This window comes from Volvox carteri (assembly GCF_000143455.1).
Source record: "Volvox carteri f. nagariensis unplaced genomic scaffold VOLCAscaffold_57, whole genome shotgun sequence".
Lineage (NCBI taxonomy): Eukaryota > Viridiplantae > Chlorophyta > Chlorophyceae > Chlamydomonadales > Volvocaceae > Volvox > Volvox carteri.
The window spans coordinates 190,797-207,828 of record NW_003307600.1 but is presented as its reverse complement, the minus strand read 5'-3'; the positions used below and the strand labels follow the sequence as shown (position 1 = coordinate 207,828).

The window sequence follows — 17,032 nt, the reverse complement described above, 5'->3', positions numbered from 1 at the left end:
ATTTCTGGCATAGATTGAACGTAAAGCTGCTTGGTTTACAGTAATGTTGATGCAAACGGCGATTAGGCACCGCTTGTTGGCAGATGACGTTTCTGCAGCTATGGCTGCATCTCCAAGTGCCGTGAGGACCTCTGCCGTTAGGGAGGGCCCTTTGTACCCCCTCAGGCTCTCTCCCCGTGGGGAGCCTGAGAATCTCCCAAAACGATTTTCCCTGGGGAGCATTTCGCCATGGCTCAAGCGCCCGCATCCAACGCGCCCGACGAGTTAGGGAAGGTCCAGGAGTGACTCGCGCCGCCTAGCGCCGTCGGTTTCCCGCAATCCCGGCGACCTTCCCGACGGACCAGCACCGCACCTGTTTGTACGGCGTATACTACCCAGCCCTACAGCAAAACAAAGCTTCAAACGAAACTTCCAATTGCATGATAATGAGGCAATTAGTAAGCGAAATTGCCTCTGTTGGTTGGGTGAATACGAACAATAGCTCTGCCTTACCAACTTCACTCGATCATGAAGGTCAAGGATCCCAGTCAGGATTGTCTGTGTGTCTGTGTGTCTGTGTGTCTGTGTGTCTGTGTGTCTGTGTGTCTGTGTGTCTGTGTGTCTGTGTGTCTGTGTGTCTGTGTGTCTGTGTGTCTGTGTGTCTGTGTGTCTGTGTGTCTGTGTGTCTGTGTGTCTGTGTGTCTGTGTGTCTGTGTGTCTGTGTGTCTGTGTGTCTGTGTGTCTGTGTGTCTGTGTGTCTGTGTGTCTGTGTGTCTGTGTGCGTGTGTGTTTGCAGGTGAATGCCCATCTGTGTCAAATAACCTCTTGGTGGTTTCTTTAAGAAGTGGCATAGGGCGTGGCATATCGAGCTTATGACAGGCGTTATACCAAGTTTGTTCGTTTGTATGCAGGCCGGAGTCAGCAACCCGTGGCCGTCGCCACACGGCTTCCCCACACCCGCGACGTGGGCTCGACGTTGTAGTATCCTGGGTATAACGGGATCTGACATCCGCCGATCGGTTCTTTTCTGAAAAAGACGTGATACAACAGACGTGCGGAGTCAGTGGAAGGCCAAAGCAGTCATGCGCGTGGCAAAAAAAAACACTTTATCCTTAGCTCTACGCTTGCAGTTCTTGCTGGTCTGACCTGGTGTTATCGTATGCCCCGTTTGCAAGTGCACTTCCCCTGACCTCTGCCTGGCATACAATACAGGATATGAGCCGCCGCGGCTAGTGGGGGGGCCCCACGGACTGTACGGCCGTGGAGCGTCGACAGCGATAGTGTCGTGGGTCACCAGCACCAGTTAGTGTGAGGGTGAAAAGGGATTACTAGTCTAGTGGGATATTATTAGAGCGTGGGTCACCAGCGTGTTTCATTGATCTGAGCCGCGCGCGATGAAGGAAACGGCGCGATGCGCGAGGTTTGTAGGGCTCGATCTAGAGAACAGAGTTGTGGAAATTCATTTACAGAGAACAGTTTAGTAAGTAGAACATGACAGTTAAATGAGGTACACACAGAACTTCTCAAGTATTATAAAATTATTTATCACAGCGACGCGATGCCTCACAGCATTCACCCGGATAGGTTACTGACCTAAGTATCCTATCCAGGGGGACGTGCGCACACCCGGGTAGGGGGCCCTGCATGCATGCACTGTCCCCCTGCCTAACTGTCACACAGTACGGGACGTACGGCTTGCAATCCACTTGCAACCACTAAAAGTTGCCTAACCAAAAATCACAAAACGCAACATGCAGGTAATAAGCGTAGCAGTAAATGTCCAGGGATTAGCACACCGCCAAAGCACATGTTCGTCTACCAGGCGAACTACTATGATAGCATCTGGCGGTTTGCCGTTATCCTATGCACATTTATGCACAGAGTCAAGTCGCTTAGCATGAGAACGAAGCCAATATTTCAGCGGTGCATCTCAGAGCCAGAGCGCGGCAGCAATCCAGCCTCTCATTCTGCAGCTACAAGCAACCTGGACCTGAACTCTCCAGAGGTAGAGCCCGGCTTAACCACTGCTCTTGGGGGGCGGGGACCCAAGCTGGATTAGGCGTGGTCGCGGCGGCGGGCGTGGTGGGGCCCGCACTGGAGATGGGCGCGGCGGCCGTGGCGGCTTCGGTGTCGGCGGCTTCGGTGACGGCGGCCGCGGCGGGGCCGGGGACGGCGGGCTTGGAGATACCCGTTGTACTGGGGCTCCCAGTGGGGGCGACCTCAAGGGAGGGGACAACCTTGGCGGCGGCGGCTTTGGGGTCTTACTGGTGCTTACTGGCCGAGGTGGCGATGGTGGCGGTGGCCTTGGCGGCGGCCTTGGTGGCGGCGGCCGTGGCGGCTTCGGTGTCGGCGGTGGGGTAGGAGGAGGTCGCGGTGACGGAGGCGGTGATGGTGGCGGTGACGGTGGTGGGCTGGGTGGTGGTGGGGGTGATGGTGGCGGTGATGGCGAGTTCATCACCCCGTTGCAGTCTGGGTCGGCTTGATCCTGCAGATTTTCGTGCAAGGGCGACAGGCAGCCGGGACGGAGATATTGTTTACAAATACCACTTTACTGCTGTTGTGCTGTGTTGGGGATTCACTCTGCAGAGTGAATTTCCTTTCCAGCTGGAAAGGAAATTTGTTGAATGAATGTTGACTGGCATTGCACATCTGTGAAATCTAATAATCGCCTATAGATTGCATCCTGGTATAAAAGAATGGACGGTTAACTACAAAATTTACCAGGGCGGGCACGATCTGTTTGGCGATAAGGAAAACAGACTGCGGTGCAATGTGCTGCTCGCTGCGCCACCATCCGTAGTGGCCGTACAGCAGATGATGCAGAAAATGGTACAGCAGCAGACGGTGCTTTGTGTGTGTGTGAGTGTGTGTGTGAGAGTGTATGTGTGTGTGTGTGTGTGTGTGTGTGTGTGTGTGTGTGTGTGTGTGTATGTATGTGTGTGCGGCAGGCATGTGGCACACGTGTAACACACGCATTGGTGTGCATTTGGTACAATTAATGTGAAATCAGGGCAGCCGACACCCGACCTAGGTTTCTGGCCCCCTCTCCCACGACACACAACTGACTAGCCAGCATGGGTGCGCGAGCACACGCACACACATACAAAAAACATATATATAGGGTTTTATATATAGGGTTTTATATATATGTGCATATATATGTGCATATATATATGTGCATATATATGTGCATATATATATGTATATTACATTAATTGTACAGACGGGCACCAGCCCGGGCCCTTCCCGACCATAAACTCACCACCAGGCCATCACAGTCGTTATCGCGGCCATCGCTGCAGGAGTTCCCTCCCTGCGCCTCCTTGGGCCCGCCGGAACGGCAAACTGACACGATGGCATAACCGTCCAGGGTCCTTTTAGCGTCGAGGACCTTCACGACGAGGCCAGACCAGTTATCATCTCTGTACACCTCGCCAGCCCAATAGCTTCCCAACTGCTCTGACTTTACCCAGGAGTTGGCAGCCTGCACTCAGGAACACGAGAGCGAGTAAGAAGAGTGGGCGAGGCGCGAAGGAAGCAGAAGAAGGGTTCATCCCGAGTGGGCGTCGTCGGGCCTCGTTCATTGCAGTGGATAAAAACTTCTATATATCGAAAGCTATATATCTGCGCCATACCATTGGATTGATACCTTTAGGGGTTTAGTTCTTGAGGGTGAAGGAGCAGAAGCAAGGCGCTGGATCCGATGGGCGATATTACACCGAAAGTGAAAGTGTAATCGTACCCTGGAACATTCTTAGCTGGGGGCCGCCCATGTCTAATGTACCAGGACTGAACGCAATCTAGGGATTGGCGATCAAATAAATTTACAGACGCTATATATCGGTAAATGTTTATGTATTGCAAAAAGATAGGTCACTCTGACGGAATGTTGCTGAAAGTTGCATATTAATGACAGACAAGCTATCTACGCGAAATATGCGGCACATCGACGACCCTGGGGCTAAACAGGCTGTTGTACGTGACGCCCCGCCCCGGCCCAGACACGTTCCCTCATCACGTGACGCGCCCTCACTCCCGCACGCTCGCACGCTCACACTCTCTCTCACGGACGCACCTGTGTTCCGTTGAACTTGTACAACCATACTTTTCCACTAGTGTTGGCGAGTGGGTTATTGTCATTAAAATACTCAAAGGGGTCCTCCCTAACGCGGTAGGACACAAAGAATATGGGCACGGGTGTAGACCACGATGTGAATGCCTGGTTGGGCCCCAGCTTCCAATCCGGCGAGATACGTAGGTAGGACTGCAAAGACTTGACCTGGACAGGAAGCGTAAATTTCTTCCACTGTCCAAAAGGCAATGTGCTTCCGTTGAGGTCGCCGCCAGCAATGGGTTGCAACCAACCCATGCGCCAGGAGTTCGGGGCATTCAAGCAGGTGTACCCGCTGCAGATGCACATGCACACAGGGATCATATACGTTTGTTTGTCATGGCCAGCCCAGATCGCTGCGTCCTCCTAACTGCGTTTTGAGAATTGCTGGAGATCGTCAGGGTTCCTAAGATCCGAAGTCGGTCAAGCAACAGGACATTTAGTTGTGCACATGCAGTACTGCGTGCATGGGTGCTTTCCATGATCGAAAACCATGGAAGTGGCTCTCGTAGGTAGGTAGGTAGGTAGGTAGGTAGGTAGGTAGGTAGGTAGGTAGGTAGGTAGGTAGGTAGGTAGGTAGGTAGGTAGGTAGGTAGGTAGGTAGGTAGGCGCAAACGGAGACAGACGTTCCGTGTTCAGCTAGCTGACAATACATGTACACATGCAATCCATAGGTAGATCGCCAGCATGTGCGAGTTGGCGTACATAGCGCACGGGGGGCGGAACTACTTACTATCCCATCGCACACGAGTAGTCGCTGTACTCGCCGCCCCCTTCAACGTTTGAGTGATGAAGCCCGTAGTTGTGACCCATCTCGTGGAAGAAGATCTTCCTGTGAAAATATGCAATCCATGTGAAGCATTTGGTTCCTAGACAGCCCAGGTTCGCCAAGCCTGAGGGAGGATGGTGCATGCAGCAGCGCATATCATCATCATCACTTATCAAAAAGAAAAGGAAGAAAACCTTTCTGGGGGCCCTGGTGTGTGTTACGGGGCATACGGAGGGATGCAAGGTTTTGGGAATTCACGGTTTTCACCAATTTGTCGATAACATAATTTACTCGCGTGATAATCAAGTTCTCCGAAAGTCACATCCTTTGATAAATTGTATCGCCTATAGGTCGCGTTATCGTATAACAGATAGGACCGCGAAATAAATCTATATAGATTCCTTGCATAGAATGGCCTAAAGATCGTGCCCTGGTGTACTAATAGATAGGCCTGAGGATAGGTGGTCTATAGACATTCCTCAATTTTACAGAAGTATATCTACTCACCTCCCCAACTTCTACCACAGAATGCCAACGGCGGCAGTACCATGACACGTTGTTTAATACCCGAGATGTTAACCCGGAGAGTGTCCTGCACATAAGCCTCCGCGAGGTCGTGCATCGCGTAGATCTCCTGCTCAGACAGCAAGAACGGAAGGAAAAGGCGGGGCGGGGACTGTAAGTTGCAGAGGTCCAAGCACGCTGCTGATGCACGTGGGCATCAAAGGCTCGGCTCAGCGGAACAAACTTCCTGCAGCGTGACATGTCCGTACGTCCCTCAGCAGCACGCACGTGCACGCACGGCCTGGCAGTTAACGTGCGTGTGCAATTTTGCAATAGCTGTGATCTTGCGACGGCCACGAGTTAGTTCAGCTATTGTGTGTATACATCATTAATGTATTCTGTACAACTGTAAACTTTTTGAACGCCTTTACAGGTTGTGCCCTGATACGTTAGATTAGATTGGACCGCCCCAGAACGGCATTCTATTGCACCAAGGTGCGATCTACAGATGGTCTTACAGACATAACGAATGTTCACCGATCCGCCCGGGCTCGCTCCAAATTCCCCTCCCCGAACACACATACACACACATACACACACATATATACACACATGTATATACACACATACACACACATATATACACACACATACACACATACACACATACACACATGCGCGCGCGCAACTCACCGGGTCTCCGCAACTGTTCCTAAAGTCGAAAGGAGCACTCTTCGGTCCCCACACTCCAGTGCACGGCAGCTGTTTGTAGGGTTTGGGGGGGGGGGGGACACAACCGCGCCGGAATGAAATCATGATGCAGCACGTGAAATCTACGATACGGTCGTCTGTAATTGAAAAAACATGTGTCTTTTGTAGATCGTGCCCTGGTATATTAGACAAAGATCGTCCCTACCTAAAAATAATATGTACACACTATTGTTGACAACAGAACTGACTCACGTTAACCTCAAAGAATAGTTGGTTGGCTGCTGACAGGCGCGCGGCTCCTCGGGAGCAATAATTGAAGTAGTTTTGTACTGTGCCTTCGTTGGGGGCGGTGTTCGGGCCATTGGCGTACAAATTCCGCAACGAACTGAGGGTTTCTTGATTATAGTTGCAGAACTTGAGAAGGAACACGACGCTGGTGATGTTCAGTACTTGTTGACCGGTGGTCACGTCCTTGACGGTGGCTTGTTGATCTGCGCCACCCGCAAAGCCGAAACTCTCAGCCACCCGGGCGCGGACTGCAGTGGCCTGCATCCGGCGGCGGTAGCTTCTGGCTGGGATCTCCTCTCCGTTCGTCGCCTCCAGATTGTCATAGTCGGAAGGTGTGTCCGGCAAAGCCTCGATGCGGACACGCTGCCCGGAGTATTTCTCGGCTTCTTCATCGTCAAGCAGCACATTGGTGACACCGCCATCGTCGTGTCGCAAATAGGTTAAGTATCCGTCAGATTCAAGCACGATCACATTCAGCTCGCCTGCGGTTGTGAGTGTTCGCGAGTGCAGGCAACATGGCAAGGTGAGGTTGGACTGGATGTGTGACAAATGAATCCGTGGGGAATGGATAACAAACACTGCTGCAGCGCGGCTACGGCCGGCAAAAGGGAACAAAGCGCAGGAGATTGGAGAAGTACCAATCACGCTTCAATTGTATTATCTAGTTTAGATAACAACAACGGATGTGTCCCACAGGGTGGCTGGTCTTACTAGTACTGCCAGTACTAGTGGAACTGGAAAAGCGAGTGCATAGCGTGCGCGCCAACAAGCATGAAGACGGAATTTCCTGCGCGTTGCCGCCTGGAACAATGATAGCTGCTGTATATTGAATTGAATTGAATTGTTAAATGACTTTAGTACTCAAAACGACCGTAAGCAGCATGGTTGCCGCTGCTTGATAGGAACGTACGAATCAATGAGGGTCGCTTCGGGGGTAGCCGCAGATATGCACAAAGAATTGGAGCCGCTGAAGGCCGTGAATGTCTGAGATTCAAACGTACCAAAATAAAACGTGTGGTTAGGCTCTGGTCCTTTCGCTTTCCGGGGGATGTACGCTCGCTGCTGCTAACCTCTTTGTTTTCGCTACCTAGCTAAGGATCAGGGGCCCCATTATACATGTACTAAAGAATTCTGATGATGATACAGGGAAATGAATATTGTTGTAACGATCAGATTTTACCAAACAGCTGTCGGCGGCAAGGCGTTACCCTTCACTTTCAGGGCATTACAACGAATTACAAAAGCAAACACATTATAGGTTTTCTAAAAAAATTATAATCGAGCGCTGTATTTGTATAGGCTTTCCTATGGAGCGTAATATACGTGTCGATGGCCTCACCTTCCATGGACCGCAACATCGGTGGTGACGCTGGCGGTGAGGTAGGAGCGTTGGGTGAGCTTGGCTCCAGCGGCGACCGTGGAGGCCTGTGCAGCTTGAGCGTCTGCTTTGCAGCGGGACGGGGCAGGGTGCGCTGCCCTTCTGCCGCGGCGTCAGCACCATTGCAAAGTAGCACCAACAGGCCCCCTAAACAAAGTCCTATGAGTGCTCTGGGAGCCAGGCCCTTAGGCCTGGCTGCCATTCTGTTTAGTGTGTGCAAGGATTGACGGCTAGATTAAGTTCCTTTAGAGCGTCCAGGTAGGGATATAGGGTAGGGAGTACGAAGGGCCGTCAGTCGAGTTTGCCTAGACAACTTTGTGGAATTAGAGCCAAGCACCACTCTCTATTAATCACTTTATTAATATTATCGATTGATGTGAAAAATATAGTTTTTTTAAAAGAAAAGACGTTTGTGGGTGAGCTTTTATAATCGGGGACTTGGAGCGACACGCGTCGAAGCGATACTTTCTGCCGGACACACGGGTGCCGGTTGGCCTGCCTGCGATTCCACCGCGTTCCGGCTGAATGTCCGTATCGACGTTTCCGCCCCATTACTTTTATGGATCATACTTTGGACTAATAAAGTTGCGTGTGTTTATTTTTCAATCAGGTGCCATCGATGGCTCCGTCCGTAGGCGGGCAAGTTGGCTCAGTTGGAGCGACTTGTTTGCGTGACCTTTGGCATAGCATTAGTCATGCATTCTTGTACAGCTAGACGTGTGACCTTAGCTTGGCATCTTACAGAACTACCAAAGCGCGCTGCAAAGAAAACAGCTGACGCCGAGTCACATTGAGGTCGTGCAGACGACAACATGCTGTGACGAGGGTGTACCTACCTACCATTATTAATGTACCGCCGTAGCTACCCAGTTGGGTAGGTAGGGCACTATAATATATGTTTAGGTGGAACGTGAACGCTAATAATAATCCAAATGCGCTACCAAACAAAATTAGTCAATAGACGTTAAGCCCGTAACTAACTTTTGTTAAGGATTATCCTTAAAAACTCGCATGCAATACAGTATATCTAATAGCCGTTGCGAATGAGGCTTTGTAAAAATCAAGCGGGGTTTTGTATCAAACACATGGACTCGCCGTCCAGCAGTGGAAGTGCAAAGTAAAGGTTGACGCGTGTCCCATACAAGCCCACGTATGCACGCACGGTTGCATACATAGCAGTAACCAAGACTTGCTTGCGCGCAAGCAAGCAAGTCTACCGCATGCATGCGGTGTAGGGCATGCGTGTTTGTACCGACCGCATGCGGTAATGGGTTGCAGCAGGGTTGCGTTAGCATTGGGATGACGAACCTTTGGCTACGTGCCCGAAGTTATAACTTCGACCGCCGACGTCAAAGCGCCTGTTATATGCGGATAATAACAACTGTGGAACCGCCAGCGGTTGCTTGAGTGTACGTGTTGCAGGAAACATCGGTAAAACGTCTTATAGTCTATCTTCGCATAATAGATGGGACCAACGGATAGATGGTATTTATAATCACTGAATAGAATGATTTACAGGTCTTGCCATAACATACAAGTTACAAGTTCAGCACGCAAGCCTGCAGGTACACGCGGCGTGCTCACGGCCGTTAGGCCGGTTAACTCCCAACAGCCCAACCGGAAACGCACGAGCACTTGATGAAAACGCTGGGGCGTTGTTGCTTCAGTGTGCGCCAGCCGCACCAGACGCGCACCCCTACAGAACTTAGAGCTGCTGCCTACTCCTGTAGTTCGGCATTCTGCCTACACGATTAGGAGCTCTGTTTGCTCTTACTCCTCCCCCCGGGCCCTATTAGTCCGGCTCGGCCCATCATGCAGCAATTCCAGATGGATAACAGACCACAGGGGCACGATGGCAGACTGCGCCAGCCGGCGCCGCTCTGTCACCGCGCTGCGCTAGGACCCATTTGTAGAGCGTCGAGCCTGTTGCTAGCTCTCCCTATCGCGTGTTTAAGCGCGTAACACAGTCACAGTAGTAGCCGCTGGGAGGTCGGCTTGAGCGCCGCTGCCGCACCCCCGTTTTCCCGTACGTGGGACTGTCTGTTTTGCCGTAAGCATCAGGCGGTGTTAACTGCTTCTCGCCGGGTGCCAGTTGTGTGTACGGCCGGCCTGTGGGTCGCGCCAAGCTGCGCCTTTAAGCGCTTGACTACTGCGCCTTCGCGCGCGTTTGCCGTGGTCATGGCACAAACGCTTGTCCTTTGGTTTCCGTTCCCAGAACGAGAACCTCCTGCATTGTCATGCCCAATCCCAGCCAAAGTGTCGTTTTGCCGTTTGCCCTGAGCTTACCCGATTTGAAACCAGCAACAGCAGCCGAGCCGTAAGCCGTTGACGGGCTTTAGTTCAGAACTACACAACGTGCATATGCAACAATACACATATGGCGATGGCAGGGGTACGAATATATACGAATATATACAAATGTTTACGCATCCAGGCAAACTCCAAAGGGAAACCGGCGCACTTATTAATAATGCTGCGTTTACTCTGTTAGTGCTGCATGTCCTTGCTTCTCTTAGGCCGCACCGTGTGTGTGTGTGTGTGTGTGTGTGTGTGTGTGTGTGTGTGTGTGTGTGTGTGTGTGTGTGTGTGTGTGTGTGTGTGTGTGTGTGTGTGTGTGTGTGTGTGTGTGGCTGGCGCTATAGCTAGACAGATCGCGCTTCTTTGTAGTATCCGGGGCATGTCTATCACGGTACGTTTCTGAAGTCGTGATACAACATTTTTCACGCGCGCCTTCTGCTGATGCTGCTGGCGAGCAGTAGCCTGAAGTGGTGGTAGCCCCGTGGCAGCAACATTTCCGCCTTTGCCCTGTCCCTGTACAGGCACATGTCCGGCATAACTTTCAAAGGATGCTCACAGCGGCGGAGTGATGAGGGCCCGCCCTGCCGCGCGTGGCCGGCTATATGATGTGTGGGACAGGGGGCCATTCTTCACCCGTGGCCGCTACCCGGCGAAACCCTGCCTTCCCCGGTATTTCGGGGCACCCTCATCTAGTCACCCTAGTCAATTTCTCAAGCAAAATTAGGTCGTCAAATTCACACTGCTGGCCAACGGACAATAACAGCGGCAGCTAGCAGCTGTTCTGGTAAAGAGAGCTCGTATCAACTAGCAGCCGAGTCCGAGATTGCCCGGAAGATAATTCGACAAGACTAAACACCACCGATCAAATAGCAGTTCAAAACAACAACCAACTAACTGCACCGTACGACGCCGCTCTGACGCCCCTCTTCAAACCACATTTTCGGCTACGCCTAAAATAAGATGTTCCGCACCCACCACCACCAGAATTCAACGGAATCTGCCGGATCGACGGCGGCCCAACTCCATTCCTGGTCGGCTCGCGAGTCAACTTTATCCCAGGTCACCACTGTCCATCGACTAGGGGCACTTTAACTTTCACCACCGGAAGGTCTCAATCCCGGGATTTCCCGGGGGCAATGGTCCGTGAGCGACACTCTCTCGCTCCGGGCCTTCCCATGCCTCATCCCGGTCTCCCATTTTCTGGGCAACAGCCAGTGGGTATTGCCTTACCAGTAGTGCCTAACCTGAGGCTGTAATACATGTAGCTGATGATAACGGCACTAAGGGAGCGTTTGATGAGCGGCTGGGACCATACGCGTCTGACTGTCTTGCCAGAGGAGTACCCATCAGATGGGAAGCAACCGGGAGTGCAAATGGCGAAGTATAAGCACTGGATGGGGCTGCCCTTTTCGGGAGCCGCAGCCGTCATGTGGCCAACACACATGCTAAGGTTTTCATCCCTCGTTTAGCACATCGTAAGCTAATGCAGTTTCGTTTATGTTGCTGGGCTTTGGAGGCAAACAGAGCACGAAGGGGCAAGCACCATGGCCCCAGGGGGCAGCGGTTTTGCCGCTGTTGTGGTACTAATAGCCGATGAAAAACACGTGTTAATGGAATGCCCAGCCTATTCGTGCTGAAGAGGGATTCGATCATCAACAGAGCATGTTGCAACATTGGAGTCCATGAAATGGAAGCCAGTACGTCTGGCGAGGATGTTGGAACGTATGTGGGCTCACCGAAACTCAATTACCCCCTTTGGACGCTAGTCTGGGCTGATGTGCGGTGTTTCCTTTTCACCGTGGCTTTTAAGCGTTGTAGTATTGCCCTTGGGCCTCTCGTATGGGTAGTTTTACAGGTATGGGTTCACGCAACCCCAACCATGTAACACACACATATAGCTATAATACACACAATAATACATATTATCACACGACACTGTATGCTTGCCTGCTTATCTGTCAGTTGGAGGTTCGAGCAAACTGTTCGGTCCGTTTACTGACTACGCATGTTTACAGGACTGTCGGATTCTAGCCGGCGGCTTGTAACTACTGCTGGCCGAGAACGCCAGCTGCTGAATGTCGCTCCCGCAGGAGTCCATACCTTTGTATGGGAGGGGGCTTTATCTGAGAAAATCTGGGACCTGCGCTCCTGGTTCGTGTGGTTAACCGATTTGGGGGTAATTCTTGTTTGAGTACGGTCGTCCGAAGATCGCATCGCCTAGTCGTACCAGTACTGGGGTGTTATCGGCGGTGCGAGGCCCGAGTGGATTTTGCGGCGGGTACTTAACCAACCCATCTGCCTCAATCGGTATCTTTTCGATACCACCATTCTGTGGTTGGAGCTTACAGCACTATCATAGCGGTTTCAATTAGCCCGAACGCAAGCATGCAGAAGGCAAGCACACCGTGCAGTATCTGGCCGCTGAAAAGGCCTCTCAAGATGCGTTGTCACAGTGTGCAATAATAGGCGATGTATGTGTCGTACTGAACAACAGCTCTTACACGCCGTAACCGGCTCAGCGACGCGGACAGAGAGCAATCAACCAAGCAAGCGTGCGGTGGGGCTGCTCAAAGGGCTGAAATTAGGGTCGATTTTTCACATCTAATTTCTCACCCCCATGTCGCATCTAACCCTATTGCATCCCTCCAGGCTGCTGGATTGTTTGTGCAGAGCTACCAGCTGCATCTCGATATCATTTAATGCATTTTGCATTTATCCGCACCTTTACCATTTATCAGCCACATTTTGCGATATCCATTGCAGCTGGAGAAGGCATGATAAGTGCTGCGGTCAGTGTGGATGGGCGTTGACGAGCAGGAATATAAGATACCGCACCCTAGTATAATAGAATGGACGATCCCGATCTATGGACGATCAAAACCCTTACATCAGACGGTAGTGTTAATAGCCTTGCTTCTACTTAATTTTGCTGCCACTAGCTGCCACTAGCTGCCACTGGCTAACACTGACGCCGGCACGTAGAAGCAAGGCTATTATCACTAGAGTCGGCTGTAAAGGTTTTGATCGTCCATAGATCGGGACCGTCCAGTAGTAATATTACCATTAACAAGATCAACTAGATTCATATGCGACGGTGGCCATATTTAAGCAGTCCCTCCCACAAATTTTAAACATGATGGAGGACGAGCAAAAATAAAGTGTTCATACACCTGAATTTCCAAGGCCACGGCTGGCCGCGCAAGGGGCAGCTTGCGAAAGTCAGGATGTGCGTAGAAATCGCGGGCGGGCGTTGTAGCGAAGCGCGGTTAGCTTGTACTTGCATCTGGCGCGTCCTTGGGACCTTGGCAATGGAAAACAACGGAACACAGAGTATGAACACAATAAAAAAACGAAACAAACGAAAAAACTTGGCTAGCTTAGCTGCAAGTGGGTCGCCCGAACCGTCAGCGCTCGCGCAGTCGGGTGATCGCGATCGTGATTGCCATTTCCTGCAGATCCCAGCATCCAACAAGTCGGGTGTCGGCTTCCTCGAAGCCGGAAAAAGGGCGGGCCCCCCCTGCATCCGTACAGGCCGGTAGCTAGCGCGGCACGTGTGACAATTGATGGGTAGTGTCAACGCGGTGGGAGATGTGCTTTGTTGGAGCAGTGCTGATGGTGTGAGAGCTAAGCTTGCACCGGCGGAATCGTCAGCACCGCCTGCGGGCTCGACGCGAATTGCATCCATCCTGGGTGCATGCAGCATGGACAGTGCGGCAGACCGCAAGTCGGAATGCCCGTGCGGGCAAATGGTAACGAAAGCTGGGTGAATTTCGGTGCTGTCTGTGATGTTTATCCCCGAAGCGCCAGCGGCCTCAGCAATCCGCCCCACATCCGCGGGCTTCATCGGGGCACACCGCAAGTCTCCGGAGGCCCCGAGCATTGGCTAAAGTAAATACAAATGAGCAGCTTGCGTATTTCATAGAGAAATGTAAGCAAATTTGTCGGCCTGCTGGTGGCAAGTCGGAATGCCCGTGCGGGCAAATGGTAACACAAGCTGGGTGTTCAAGTTATCATACGCTGTCATCTCGGAAAGCAATGATGAGATACACGGCACCTTTTTGAGATGAAATTTAGCCCGAGAGGCGTTGATGTGACTATGAGCTCGGTCAATGGAGGCAGCCAAAGTTGTTTGTGCTCATACGATCTTTGTTAGCTACATGCAAGATACCTTGCGATAGAGAATGCTATATAGTACCGATAACGCGTTTCAGCCGGGTGAAATATTATGTTTGGTCCGTTACACACTCAAGGCCTGGGAGTTCGAGTTATCATACGCCGTCATCTAAAAATTCAAATATGAGATACGCGGTACCGTTTGAGATTAAACTTAGCCCGAGAGGCGTTGATGTGACTTTGGCCTCGGTCAACTGAGGCAGCCAAAGTTGTTTGTGCTCATACGATTTTTGTTGGCTACAGGCGAGATACCTTGCGATAGAGAATGATATATAGTACCTACAACGCGTTTCAGCCGGGCGAGATATTATGTTTGGTCCGTTACACACGCACACACACACACACGGACATGGGCAATCCTACAGGTCGGGGCCCCCCTGGGCGCTTCGCGCTGGGGCCCCGCCCAAAAAAATGTTTAAGTTTTATCAATGTACGCATTCTTCTTTTACGTTGCATTCCATTGTCAGTCATGTTCCACTGTTGGCGGTCGGAGCTTGGTCAGGTCCTCAACCCCAGCACAGACGCCGCCCCACGCAGGCATACAGGTGCGCAATCACATGATTGCGCATCTGCAACGTCTTCACCTCCGTCCTGCCACGCAGGGCCCTGCAAGGCCCACGCATTCCCCCGCAAGGCCCCGCAAGACCACACAAGCAGCCACATTTTACAGCATGCACGGAAGCAGCCTAATCCAGACGGGACTCGGGCCGCCTCTGCTGTGCCAGCTGCCCGTCGTCCCACAAATAGACATTGGTACAAGTATACGACAAGTACGGCAGCCACAAAAGCTGAGACACACTGGCAGCGGTACACAACCTCAATAAGTAATAACGCCTGAGTCAATCTCTCTTAATGGCTGTGCATCTTACGCTTCCCGCAAACTGCACTTTGCACTGCTGCGCTTTGCACAGCTTTGCACTGCTTCACGGGATCCAAAATAAACTCATATATTAATATTGCAAGGCAATGATGTAACAATTGCGCGTGGCTAGCTGAGACGTTACTTACAACGAACACTTGCGTTGCGGCTGGCAATTTGAGGAAGGCTTCACTTCCAGCAGCAGCTAACTTCCTAGCCTCGTTTGAACTGCAAATTTCGCGCGTGCTGATGAAAAGACAATGTATTACTGCTGCTAACGTGGGTCTTTGCCTCGACCTAGCTATATTTATAATTCGGACCTTATAACATATGCATTCGTAGGTTATCGAATATGGAAAGAACGCAATGGACCGAAGGTTCCTGGCGCTTGAAATTATGCTTACTAGGACAGGCCGGCTCGGACGTGCCTGGAGAGATACGCTCCACAATATTGGTTTTGTCGTAGGGGCACTGTACCATAGTCCGCTACGCCGCGAGGACAAACTCTTTTGCAAGGTTGCAAAAAGGGGGCCGTGGCATTACTTGTCAAGGTCAGCAGCCGGCGAGTTTCAATCAGCAGAACCTTCGCACTCTTTATATGCGGGTGAAAGTGCACTGATATATAGGTCCAAGCACCGACTTGTTGTCAGGTACATTTTTGTCCTAGGTGGAATTATTCGTGCATGAAACGTTTTCGCCATTGATGCTGTAGATATGTCCAACTTGAGTCAAAACCGGAAGGCGAATAAACATTTTTTGCCCGTATTTCTTTTCAGCAGTTTTTTCTTCGCGCCTTTCCTTCGTTCTTCTCACCCTTAATAACCATTTACGTGCAGGGTCGCTCCTCCTTACTGTAACACCAGGCACAGAGTACTCAGGGAGATGCCAAGCTTAAGGGAGCTGAACCCTTCTTACACTTACGGGATATCGTACCTTTGGCCCTGCTGACAAGGTCGAGGAAAGCTACAGTTCATCAGAGCCGCCATGTCGGTCCTGGCGCTGCCTATCCTGTTGCTGTTGGTGACGGCGTCGGGAGGTAGGATGCGTACTGGTGCCACCAAAGACTTTTAACTGCCAAGTTACCCGCCTCGATGAAGTACGGGTTGCCTAACTTGCGTTCGTGCAATTAAAGCATCAGCTACCTTCGGTTGCTTAGCTAGGTGACTTGTTTTAACTGCTCTTGTAGTAGCTGGCCGCTGTAAAGGCCTCACGAGATGCTGGTGGAACGCTTAGCGCGTAGTTGTAGTTGTTTACGATGCCGTACAGTGTACCGGCTACTATAGCTCCCATGTCAGCAGCCATTTGCGTTATCCAGTAATCGGCTTGATCATCAATGTACTAATAAGCTTATAGAAGAAGGAGTGCACGCTTTAGATGCGACATGCCCGTACTTCCGTCTGCTTGCTATCCGACGGCTTGGACCTCCACCGGGGCTGGCGCCGGCCTGACCAGCATCGCAGCAACCGGTTATAACCACCAGCACTCCACCCAAATCGCCGCCTCCATGCTATGGTAGCATTACGCCGTTGGGACGTCATTTTGTCTCTCGCTGCTGCTGCACCCATGCATGTCTGTATGCGTGTGTGTATGCGTGTGTGTATGTGTGTATGTGTGTATGATGTGTGAAACAGGGGGGTGTATCTTCGCCCGTGGCAGCTACCCTGCGAAACCCTGCCTTCCCCGGTATTTCGGGGCACCCTCATCCAGTCACCCTAGTCAACTTCTCAGTGGATCGCTCAGGTTCCGCACCCACCACCAGCATCCAACGGAATCTGCCGGGTCGACAGCGGCCCAACTCCGTTCCTGGTCGGCTCGCAGGTTAACTTTATCCCAGGTCACCACCGTCCATCAACTAGGGGCGCAATGCCTTCCACCATCGGAAGGACTTTGACCCTAACGGGTATCGATCCCGGGATCTCCCGGGGGCAATGGTCGCGCCTTACCAGTGGTGCCAAACCCTCT

The 17,032-nt window shown here is 51.7% G+C and overlaps 1 protein-coding gene across 1 annotated transcript; it reads right to left on the bottom strand.

Moving 5' to 3' along the window:
* Window positions 1-2,034: 2,034 nt before the first annotated feature.
* Window positions 2,035-7,942, bottom strand: VOLCADRAFT_97012 (uncharacterized protein; the record flags this gene model as incomplete). The annotated part of the gene is made up of 8 exons (XM_002956012.1): window positions 2,035-2,073; window positions 2,255-2,464; window positions 3,242-3,463; window positions 4,055-4,385; window positions 4,824-4,983; window positions 5,367-5,493; window positions 6,327-6,844; window positions 7,702-7,942. 8 exons carry the CDS (start codon window positions 7,940-7,942, stop codon window positions 2,035-2,037), a joined length of 1,848 nt encoding a protein of 615 aa, XP_002956058.1.
* Window positions 7,943-17,032: the final 9,090 nt, after the last annotated feature.